Source organism: Anoplolepis gracilipes, chromosome 6, assembly GCF_047496725.1.
Source record: "Anoplolepis gracilipes chromosome 6, ASM4749672v1, whole genome shotgun sequence".
Lineage (NCBI taxonomy): Eukaryota > Metazoa > Arthropoda > Insecta > Hymenoptera > Formicidae > Anoplolepis > Anoplolepis gracilipes.
Window position 1 is genome coordinate 8,902,501 of NC_132975.1, and position 12,565 is coordinate 8,915,065.

At 40.5% G+C, this 12,565-nt stretch overlaps 2 protein-coding genes across 4 annotated transcripts in view; both read left to right on the plus strand.

Annotated features, from left to right (window-relative positions):
* The window catches only part of LOC140667353 (protein kinase C delta type-like), a 23,538-nt gene extending 21,967 nt beyond the window's left edge, over positions 1 to 1,571 (plus strand). Inside the window, exon 6 of one of the 3 annotated variants that reach the window (XM_072895215.1) lies at positions 1,471 to 1,571. In XM_072895215.1, the coding sequence (XP_072751316.1) occupies positions 1,471 to 1,571 (101 nt within the window). The other 2 variants (XM_072895216.1, XM_072895217.1) reach the window with 2 other exon arrangements.
* An 11-nt stretch (positions 1,572 to 1,582) lies between these two features.
* Pi3k21b (uncharacterized) overlaps positions 1,583 to 12,565 on the plus strand; it is a 39,707-nt gene continuing 28,724 nt past the window's right edge. The window contains exons 1-2 of the mRNA XM_072895163.1: positions 1,583 to 6,907; positions 11,514 to 11,648. Coding sequence (XP_072751264.1) covers positions 5,825 to 6,907; positions 11,514 to 11,648 — 1,218 coding nt within the window. The 5' untranslated portion in view covers positions 1,583 to 5,824. The remainder of the gene's footprint in view (positions 6,908 to 11,513; positions 11,649 to 12,565) is intronic.

The following is a 12,565-nucleotide window of genomic DNA, read 5'->3' on the forward strand; positions in this document are numbered from 1 at the left end:
TGCAAGATAGTTTTTTTTTATAATCTTTTTCATTATTATTATAAATTGTTATTATAAATTTTATTACTTTTGATAAATGATATTATAAATATTAAAGTTTAATAAAATCCTTGACTGACAATGACAAAGTTTTAATTGTAAATTTAATTGGAGCTTTCGTATCTTACTACGTGTGTGGGAAATATATTTATTGTTAGATATGAAAACATTTTTCTCGCGCAGTAGAGATATCTATCGGTTTTTTAAATAAATTTTGAAGCGCATAATTCGCTTTTGTTTCTAGGATTTATTTATTTTTATTTTTATTATTAATGACGCCTGGATTTGATTGAGCATTATCAACCTCCGCCAGCCATGCATGCCATGTTAACTATAAAATTCATGTCAACGCTCGCTCTCGTTGCCCGATCAATATCCGTTGCGAAGCGGTTTTCTCGTGCGCGCCCGCTGCTATTTCGTTAAATAATTCGAGGAAAAAATCAAGCTACGAGTTAAAAATTCGCATAAAAACGAAATAGAAATTTCGTCATCGAAGCTGTCGTATATGAAGTCATCACGAAGAAGTAATTAATCTCATTGTCATGTAAAAGAAAGATAAAATTAATCCCAATTTCGAAAATGGACTTCACTGTTTTTTAAAAAAAAATCAATAAGAAAATATAAGAAGAATGCCGAACATATTTTAAACCATCATTGAAGACCTGAATATCAAAACGAAAGATTCTTCACGTAACAATGACATTCCGTCTGCGATCGAATCTATGTATAAAAAAAAATAATCACCGTCAAGCAACTTGAAACAATGTTATAATTTATGTGTTTTTTTGTCTTTTTTTATAAAAATATTGCATAAAAAATATCACATTTCTGAAAAACTAAGCGCAAAGACAAAGAAGTCGAAACTTATTCTCTTTATTAACATCCCAGCTGAATCTGCGACAAGACAAATTCGACCTCGAAACTGCTCCAGTTTTTCCAGGACGGTATCTTCGGCTCTAATTCTTCTAGAGGAGCCGCAGGAACAAAGACCTTCGAAATGTGCCAATAAATTCATAGTGAAATTCTGTTTAAAACCCGACTGTACATGCATCTCAAGCACAACCTGTTCGCATGATCAAGTATTTTATTTTCAACGTTTCCCAGAATCAATTTTAATAATTTCTTACTGTGATTTAATCATGTGGATTCGATAACGAAAGATTATTGTGGCAAAAACCGCTTTTTTTTTTAATTTTCACTATATCAGTAAGTAGAAAGAGAGTCTCTCCTAGTATCTCGAAAAGTTACATACGACAAAATTCAATCGAACAGATTATTTTCATCCACCTCATTTTCATTATTTCAAGAATTAATTTGATTTTTTGTCTTCAAGTTATTTAATCGGATGCAAACCTTGAATAAGAATTTCTTGATAAACTAAAAACTGAATCAAGCAAATTTGTGTCATCCACGAAATTGTTATCATCACAGAAGTCAATTCGCCGATTTCTAATGTGGAAATTATTTGCAAGACTGTAATGATCCGATATAAAAGGATTACGGAAGCTTCTAAAAATTATCGAAGCGGATAATTTCCGAGTGTATTCTCGATGGTTCAGCTCAGTCGATTCGTTCGTCGTCTAGGAATGTTCGGCAGGAAATTTCCATTCCAGCGATTCGATCGGACTGTAAAGTACGACTCGGGGCCCCAGCATCATCCTAATACGAGTCTGCCATCGTAAAGGCCACGGGAAGAACCGACAAATGTCGGAGATGGCCGAGGTGTGGTTGCGCCGAGCCACGAGCTACCCTCGGCAGCAGCTCACGACTGGCTATGGCTATTGACCGAGCTTGGCAGACCGGCCGGTCAGCTGTGCACCTCGCCGGCGGTGTGGTATTCTCCTATGCGGCCAAGAAGAAGCCGTCCACGTAAACGAGACGGTGTGTCGTCGTGTGCCGGCGAGAATCACGAGGAACCGGAAACGAGCGAACGTCTGTCCGTCCAGTCAGATCGAGGTGGAGTCAGTCAGAAGAATCCTTTAGGAGGAGTGTAGTCCAACGGCGACAGCGGTGTTTGAAGAACGCTCTCACTTCAGATGATAGACGATCCCGTTGACCATCTCCGGGTGTAGCTGCGCGCTCTCGTTATATATCAGCAAGTAGAATCGGAAGTAGAGAGAGAAAGACTGCTTGGTTCCATCATCGTGGTGGATCAGTCCGAGTGAAAGCCGAAATCGTACGATCCGCTTGCTACACACCACTGTGAAAGATAAAGACAGTCGGAGTAGGAGAGTGAACCAGACGAAGCACAAAAAAAAGAAAAAAAGAAAAAAAAGAGAGAAACACACCGAGGAGAGAGAAAAAGAGAGAAGAAGGGTCTTGGCCCACAGGCAACACTCTTCATGTACAGACCGACCGGCTGTCTGGAGACGATCCCGTGAGAGAACGAGAGAGCGACAACGAGCGATCCGGAGAGAGAGAGAGAGAAAGAGAGAGAGAGAGAGAGAGAGAGATAAAAAGAGAAAGATCGAGTGTGGGAGAGACGCGGAGTGAAACAGAGAGAGAGGAATAGGCAGATAGATAGGTGTCGTGTACCTATGTGCGACGAGTGACGTGTGTGCAGGTGTGTGCGCGTGGTGCAGGCAGATCGCCGGTTGTAAAAAGTGCAGTGTTCTGTAGACTTTTCCATATCGAAGAAGAACTGCGTGCGTGCGTGCGTGCGTGCGTGCGACGTGCGTGCGTGCGTGCGTGCGTACGTGCCGTCCGTCCGTGCCGTCCGTGCGTGTATACGTGTCTTTCTTCTCTCTCCATCTATCTGTCTCTTTCTCTCTCCCTCTGTGTGTGTGTGTGTGTGTGTGTGTGTGTGTGTGTGCGCGTGTGTGTGAGCGTGTGCGCGTGCGTGTGAGCGTGTGTGTGCGTGCGCGAGAGTGCGTGCGCCGCCTTCGCAAAGAGACAGACACACCGGCGAGTTTTCGACCGTGTACCTGCGAACGAGGACGGACGAGAATCGCGACCGATCGACCAATCGACCAATCGATTCTTCTCTCTTTTCACGATTTACATGGTGATTTCACTGCTTGAGGAGAAACCGACGAAAGTAAACGGAGCACTCAAAAAAAGGACAGCTAACTCAGTTTCGTAGAGTACACGGCAAGTGCAAGAAAAGAAAGAGATAGAAAAAAGAAGCAGATAGGATATCCTCGAGAGGAAGGCCAGGAAGTGGACGTCGCGGCGCCGACGTCGAGAGAATATTTAATACGTGGACGACGGTTTTACCGGGTGGAAACAACCGCGATTCGTCGACAGAGAGAAGAGGAGGTAATAGGATCGTCCACCACCAAGGTCTACCTTGCCGGCCGAGAGAGAAAGAGAGAGGAAACGAGACATCAAGAGAGAGAGAGAGAGAGAGAGAGAGGGAGAAAGAGAGAGAGCAAAAGTGAGCGAGCGAACGAACCTGGTACACACGGACGCCGACTCCAACTCTGTCGTTGACTCGCGGTCGGTAAAGCATCGGGACGACGGTGGCGGTGATCCAGCGAGACACTAGTGTTCGCGAACGAACGCGGCAGTTGGCAGTCGCGGCTTTCTGGTGGACCCGATAAGGACGAGCGGTGCGATCCGGCGAGCAAAGCGGTCGACCGTGCGAGAACGAGTTGCAGGAGAAAGAAAGAAAGAAAGAAACGAAAAACTGACCAGCAATATCCGGTAAAGAGGTCCACACTACTTCTCGAGAATTTGATATTACGTCCGATGCTACGTGTGCTATAATCTTACTAGAATTTAGAGGATCGAAAGAAATTTGAGAGAGAGAGAAAGAGAGAGAGAGAGAGAGAACAAGAGAGGAAGTGAAGAATAAAGAAGAACTAAAATCCATGCGACGAAAAAAGCCACGAAGGAAGAACGAGTTCTTGGTTCAGGGTTCTGACACTAGGTAAATTTAATCGTGGTCGGCAGCGCGGAGAAGGTAGGAGGAAGCCAAAAGGAAGAAAGGAAACAACCGAATGTCCTTGATGGGCCATCCGGCGCTACGTGATCAAGCTGTATCGCGACCGACATTAGCTCACCAGCGTCACATCGGGGGAGATTAGAGGCGACCCACGTTTTACTCGCTCTTCGTTCGGCAGACAACGCGACGAGGACGGTGGGACGAAGTGAAGAGAGGATTTACTTGCTGATCAGCGCGAACCCGGGCGATAAGCGGAGCTCGCCGTCTCGAGTTGAGTCGAACCGCTGACTCGGCGGACACGGGAGCTGGCTGTTTTAACGCTATTAGTGTCCACGATGATTTCAATTATCCGCGAGTAATTTTAACGTTTACGCACAACGATCGTCCGCTGATTCGGTTTGATTCGGTCGTCTCAACATTACCGACTTCTTTCACGAAAACGAGAACGAGAACGAGACTCGCCGATTTCCACGTGTACACTGTCGACGACTTCTTGCGACGATATCAAAATCCTGGATGCTCACGAGTGGATGAACGAATGTTGAAAAATCGAAGAGATCGAGGACGCGCCGTAAATTCTCTTGGAAATTCTCGATAATTTGATTCCACCATTATTAATCGCTACGAGGGTAATTCGACGGTGTCGTTTCAATTGATTCGTCCAGGACGATTTTCAGGATAATCCCATCGTCGGACGATCGCGACTCTCTTCCTCCGGCATCATTCGGAATTTACTCCCGATCGCGCTTTTGACAAGCCACGAAGATCATCGCCTGTGCGACGCTCGCACTCGTGCGGGGTTACGCTTGAAAATCGCTCGGTGTCGTTGCTTGACAAAACCGGTTTCGTTCGGCTCGGCAAGTCTCGGCGTTTATACAAAGGTCGTGTGTGAGAGCGCGCTGAGCGCGCGACCACGAGAGAGTGGTAGGATTGAGATTTATGGAAAACGAATTTACACGAGGTCACACCCACGGGAGCGGCTGTCTATCTCTCTCTCTCTCCTTTTTTGTATCTTTGTCTCTCTTACTCGTCCGTTTCCTTGTAACTCGTTCTCTCTCTTTTTTTTCTCTTTCTCCTTCTGCTTTCCTCTGTTACCTCTGTTACCTCTGTTACCTCTGTTAATAATAACTACAGAATCTGTGCGATAATGACGAAAATCATCGGTCAGACGTCGACCACGTTGAATTCTTGAAGAATCGAAATTTTGATCGATGAGAGACGCTACTGCTCCGATATCAATCGGCCGGATAAATATGCCATATACTTGCAACGGCCTTGAAGAATTTTTTTCGGGTTGCCGTGCGAAGAATTAACGGCGAACGAAGATACTGAAGTGTTCGATGACACAAAGTCCAGGAGATTTAGTAACAAGACGAGCCAACAAAAGTGAAGATACTCAGGTCTTTAGAATATCTAAGATCAGAATTAACTTATCAGGAAATTTATGATAAGAAGAATTTTATGCCGTCAAACCGTATTCTACAATTGATGCCAGAATTAGCTAGTAATAAAATAAATAAAATTTCAGATTGCACAGAGGCAACGTGAAATCAGTTCAATAATTATAACGGAATAAACTCATACGTTTTTAGAAAGAGAGAAAAATTAAAATATATGTGATTAGTGGATTATATATAATCATATTAAAGCGTGTGTTGAAGATCCAAGTGTTTCCAATGTTTTCAAGTGTCGCAATCGATCGAGCGCGTAACTACTGAATATAGAGAATCTCAAAAACTTGGAAAGATGTCAGGGGACCTGGGTAGCCCGCGGAAGGAGCAGGACTTCTGGTCACCTGGGTCGAGTAACAACGCGTCAGTCGCAAGAACGTCGACATCGTCGAGAAAAACTTAGCCGTCTCATCGCTAAACGCTCGCTTGATGATCGGCTACGGTGACGATGAAACGTGTGACGAGCGCATCCGTTGCGGCCGCCACGGCCGCCGCGACGCAGGTGCATCACCAGGCCAGGGTCCAGGAGTTGTTCGCTCCCGGGCCAATGTCAATGACGACGACAACGACGACGACGACGAGTACGAGTACGGCTACGGCCTGCGCTGACGAGCAGGAGAAGCAAATTACTACGCTATCCACCTGGCTTGATCCGAAGGGCTCGCCGAAGATCAGCCCCGGAACGAACGACGACGGAAAGGCTAAATCTACGGCGATGTCGCGACTATTAGCCGTCGATTCCGACAACTACATGCTGCGCAAGGGCGCCGCGACGGCGACGACGCCGGTAACCCACGGCGCCGCGGCGCCGTCGTCCACCGCCTCCTCGTCGTCGCAGTCATCGTCGTCGTTGAACGGTACTGCGAGCGTGCAACTGCAACGGCAGATGCAGAGTCTCGCCATCGGATCGGCTACCGCGCCGTCGATTCTGGCGACGTATGGCAATAGCGGCGACCACGTTAACGTCAATCAGCTGTACGATGTCACGCGTACGACGTCGCGATCGACGGCGACATATGCGTCGCCCAGATGGTACGCTCCCGGTAATAGTAACCAGGTGACGAGGCAGCATCGTGAGGGAGCGGTGGCGGCCGCGCAGCTCGAGGAACAATCTCTGCAGCAACAGCAGTTGCAATCGCGTACGACGACGCCCGCGACGTCGGCGGAGGGCGTCGAGAGCGAGCACGGTTTTGCAAAGTTTGTGTGCGCGAGACTGGTGTCCTTTCATCGGTACATGTGTTGGTGCAACGCTCAGCCTGTAGCGGAGGCCGTTGATGCGAACTCGATCGGCGGTCGCGCGAAGGGTGGCAAGAGCGCAGCTACCCCGTACGAAGGGCTAGCCGCGAGACGAACGATGCGCGACGATAGTTGTAATAGTAGTAGTTTATGCTGCTGCATGTGCGGTTCTCTATGTCCCGCAGAGTGCCACGCGTGCTTCCACATCGTGTGTTCGGACTACAGCGGCCAGCACCTGTGCCAATGGAGTACCAAGGGTCACGCGCTACCCGGCCAGGTTTACGACAAGGACAAGGTCAGTAAACGTAAAAGGTTCAATGTCTTCTCATTACCTTACCATGCAGTTATTAAGTATTTCCTACAGGAATATCATTTTTTTTTTCCTCAATCAGTAAAATTAATGTCAATATGATACCTTACGGCCTGAATCACGTTGCTCGAAATATATTTTCTTCAAATTTTTACAGAAATGCAGAAATTGTGTAAAAATTTTCAATATAAAACATTTACGTTATATTAATAGTAGATATAAAATTTAAATTTTTCTTAGTACAACCAGTATTTTTTACAATGTAAATCGACTTATTTCTCTGACAATTCACATCTTTTTACAATGTAAATCGAATTGTTTCTCTTGCAATTCACATCTTTTATATACAGGAATTTGACATGACCGAATTATCTTGCGCGCATGCACTATCACAGTTTAACGAAACAAAAGCGTGCAGAAATCTCGTACAAATGCTCAAGGCAAAATCACAATATTCTATACTAAAACTTCAAGCATTGACACAAAAAGTTTTTTTTTTTTTTTTTTATCTAATATCATCTGTATTATCGAGACGCGCAAAAAATGTCGAGATCAAAAGAAAGTAATATTTCTGATTGTGTGTGTGTGTGTGTGTGTGTGTGTGAGAGATAAAGATTTATTTTTTATTATATTTCATAATAACGGAGGCATTAGCGAATGCAGAAAATTTTGACGCGCTATTATTGCATATAAAATTCGCAACTCGCAAAATACGAAATATTTTCATCGTGAAAAAATTTTATATTTTCTTGAGGTCTTTTTTTTCGTTTTCTTTCGCGCAATGAATATTTAATTCTTTAATCTTCCTTCAAACAATTATATTATTATATAATTTTCTTGGAATTTTAAAGTTCTTTTCAATTTATTTAAATAATTGATGGTTCAAATAATCTGCTGAGCATTAAACTAAATTAATTTTTTAATTTATTATTATATATATATATATATATATATATATATATATATATATATATATATCGTCTCGATGTAGAGGAGAAGTTAACTGTTCCAATTTCGAATGATTCTGTTCAGGTATGAGATTTACATAGCGTTGCCGCTATTTGTCGGCTACGAAAGTATCCCGAGGCGCGTATCTAGTCGCGAATTTTACATAAACGTGCGAGCAGCGTTTCGTTATCAGGGCGAGACTTGCCCAAGGCTCAATGGAGTAACGATCGAAATTCGATGGCGCTCGGTATAAAATTGAAACGAAAAAAAGCAAAAAATCCGAACAGTGCTTTTTTAAAAATTGCAAATACACTGAAATGAATGAAATATCGAAATTAAAATCATTCTCGTTTGTTCACATCAAAATCATTCTCATGAACTAAAATCAAGACTATTTATTATTAGTACAATATAGAGCAAAATTAATAAAATTTAATTACATCACGGCATATTTAGTTTAAGAAATGTTGAAAAAATTCGATATTATAATATTGATTGCTTGGAAAAAATATAAATTAGACAAAATTATATAAAATAATGCAAGTTTAATAAACTTCCTTTAACTCATGTAATGTAAATAATTTCGCCTTCTTTTTTATTATTCTACTGAATAGAAAGAAAATTGATAAGTGAAAATTTTAAGAAATCAATCATTTAAACATAAAAATGCGAGATGAATTATCTTTTAATCGCAATTTAAGAAAACTAAAATAACTTTCATAGCGATACAGAACGATATGTCATATGTGTGTGTGTGTCACAGATGACTGAACAGATTAAATGTGAAGTTAGTCTAGTGGATTTACATTTAATTACAACATTTAAAAATAGGAAAATAGGAGACGATATTAAGAACGAAACATACATATTCGCGTAGATTTTAGATATTATCGATGAAGTTTCATAAGTGTAACATAAAAATCACTTTTTGTCACTATCTAAACTTATTGAGATTATAGCGATTTTTCTTAGTTCCTCGCGGCGATTTTAAACATAGCGCGAATACCCCATTGATTATTACGAAACTTTTTCGACGAAAGAGCTTTGATAAAATCATTCTTATTTGCATGTCATTCTATCGCGGTAGGATTTCTGTCGCAAAGATGATAACTTCCGCGAAATAAGTTCTCCATAGCAGGGATCTCCTAGATGACGGATCGGGTCGCAAAAATTCGTAACGTCAGCGATCCGTGGGATATAGCGCGAGGAAGAAATGATCTCGGCGCGGATTAACCGAGCGTGTCGATCAAGCGAACGCGCAAAATGTATATACGCGTTGGCCGGCGTGAATTATTCGGACGAGGACGACGGACGGAGAGGCCTTATCTCGCGGCTGTCGTCACGTACGCGCACTTGGGGTTACGACTTGGGGAGGTTACATTTTTCTTTTTTCCGCGCTTTTTCTTTTTTTTTTTTTTTTTATGCTTTTGCTTTATCGGGTCCGCGTTGCCCGATAACGGCAGCCGGCGACACATGGAGACGTCTCTTCTCCTCATATCGCATCGCGCGGTCCCCGGTCGTCTCGCCGCGTCTCCGCAATCACAATCCGTCGATTTATCTAATCAGACTTGGCCGGTCGTGCGGTTAAATCACACCGCACGTTCGACGCTCCATATCTTGGGGATCGAGAAAATCGGGAGATGCTTCTCGCGAACGCGCGAGCGCGCTTGGCTTTTACGTAATCTTAGACGATCGCGACACTAGATAACAATAGCACTTGTCTAGAGAGAGAATAGAGTCGTTCAGAAAACAAAAAATAATAAGAAACGTTCCGTTTTTTTTATCACTTTTTTACAAGCTACGTAATAATAAATGTCAAACACGTGTAGGTACTATATTATACACGTGTACATTAAATAATCATTAAGTGAAAATCATAATTATCGATCATAAGAGATTAGTGTGACGACGGAAACAATGTTATAATTGTATAATAGTATTATATGTATTTGTCTGGCTTTTATCACCATTGAAGACTTAATTGCATCGATAATTAAAATAAATTATTGTATTATTATAATAAAGATTATTGATGATATTTGAATTTACTATCCAATTTAAATTGAATAGAAATTTTGAATTAATCATTTTTTATTTATTTTTTAATGAATAGAGTGAATAAATAAAAGAATAAAATAAATTTTACGTAATGTGATCTTATCGAAAAAAGCTCTGATTGAGACTAATTAAATTTAGAAAACTCTTAGAAGAAATCGCAACACGATATTATGATTGAAGCAATTTAGTTTCCACTTAAATGATCATGTAATGATGAGAAGAAATACGATTATAGATGTGTTCTCTGGAGCGCGCCATAATAGAGATAGCTTGTATCATAATCAAATCGTAATGTTGTATAAGTACATATACGTTAAAGCAAATATAAGTGATTTAATTAAATTTAAAAAATTGACATGTTTATTACAAAGGTAATTACAGAATTGTAAAACTTGCTAATATTTTTATATACAGGAAACATCTCAATCGAATCGAGATTTTATCTTAATTATAACAATATATATGTTACTAATAAGAAGATTATTTAAAAGTACCATAATTGTGAAGCATTATTTAGGTTGAATTACTCATAAATATATTTCAGTTATTATTTACCGAAAATACAATGCTAATGATCTTAAAAATAACAATTCAAAATACTAGGTTAATGTGATACATAGTTTTTTATTACGGAGAAAAAAATTAGGTATCTGAGATTAGATACTTGAAGAGATCTAAATTATCCCGACTTTCACTCTCCTAATTTGACCAATTAATGATTACTTCAATTTGCTACATGAATCGTTCTATAAAACGATTCTGGAATCATGAATTTAGAAAGGAATTAACATCACGATTGCCAGAATAAAAATATACAAGTTTCGATGGATCGTAGCGAAGCCGGAAAATTGCTACACGTTCTCGTTTGAAAATCTTGAGGATAATAAGCGCGTGTATATATTGGCTGGCGGACGGAATGCTCCGGCTCATTATCCGCTTCCGCTTGCAAAGAATCGATTAATCATACGCGTTAAAGACGACTTTACACGATTCACAGTTGATGCTCTTCTCGGATTATTCTTTATTCATTATCAAAAATAGAATTTAACGTTTTGGACGTTTATTTTATGATAATTATTCTAACAAATAAAAACAATATTTTATTCATGACTTAATTAAAAAAAAAAATAATAAGAAATTTTTTATTTTAACATAATATCAATTTGAGCAATAATTACGAAATATTTAATATTGAAAATTAGAAAATTATGAGAATTGATGATTTTTCTTGATAGAGAAAAATTGTGATTCCGCATTTATAAGCAATGTTCTGAAATGAAGGCATTTTATACACTCTTTTACGTAACTGTAGTTTTTTTTTTTTTTTTTATTAGGAGAAATTATTGCGTTATCCTATTCGTCCAAAAATGTTCGTTGCATTACTTTATTTTGATTTAGCTTTTTACAATTCGCATAATTTAGCCGGGATGATAGCCAGTAGCACAAGCTACGTAAATGTGCCCCTCGTGTGTGTGCACGCGCGCGATTCTCCTCATGCGCAAGTGGACTTGGCTCGATTAGTCGTCGCTGATTCTCGTGCCATCGATGTCCACCTACAATCTACGTCTCGTTTCTCTGTTCGCAGCCCGTCAGTGAGTGGACGTCATTAAACGTAGTTGAATGGATGTCAGCCCTAAATCTGTACCGCTATGCGGACGTGTTCAAGTCGAAGGACATCAAAGGCAGCGATCTGCTTCATCTGGATCGGGAGAAGCTCATGGTAAGCCGATCATCTTAATTATATATTAGCATATTGGTCGTTCATACATCTTGGGATTAAAGTAACCAATGCCATTCCAACGGCTTTTGGAAGTCTCTTCGAACGGAAGAACTTTGAATATGGGGCATTCGTGAGATTGCTGCCGATATTAAATTATTATAATCAAGATAAATTTTATTCTATTAGCATGCCACTTTACTTTCTGCTTTTACTCTGATATAGTCATTTTAATAATAGCAAGCAGATTATAATAATTTAATTTAATGAATAGTCAGATACTTAAATAGAGTAGGGCATATAGTAGAGTCATTATAATGTACTCTACCCTATTTTACTCTGGTTACAAGATTAATGTACCGATATAGAAGCGGCATACAGTGGTAGCAAAAGATGCGATAGATATAAAACAGCTGAAAATAAGTTATAATTAGAAATCATCAATTAAAGACTCATACAACTGATATTACAATTCAAGCAAAGGCTGAGCGAGACTTTTTTATTTTCTAATCCGTTCGTTACTCGTATTCCTCTAATTGCAAAAGAACGGTGACATGGAACCGATTCCGCTGTAACTTTATATTAATCTCGAAATACACAGTTTCTGAGTTAATGAACGATAGTGCAATGTCCTCGTTCGCGCGCGAATTCATCGTAGCTCATTGCCAGCACTTAATTACACTGTTACAGAATTTTTCTCAAATTTACCGGCGGCTTTAAGAGTGCACTGGTCGACGTTTCGTTAATGATAGCCGACCATTTTCTTCTCGATCGACTAATTAATCCCGTTCCAATAATCGGCTGCAGTTTAGAGAAATGCGATTCTGTTAGATGCTTATTAAAACTAATTAACAGTAAGAATTAATGCACCGTATCGAACCGATTGCCGCGCGAAACGATCACACATGAAAGATTGTTTA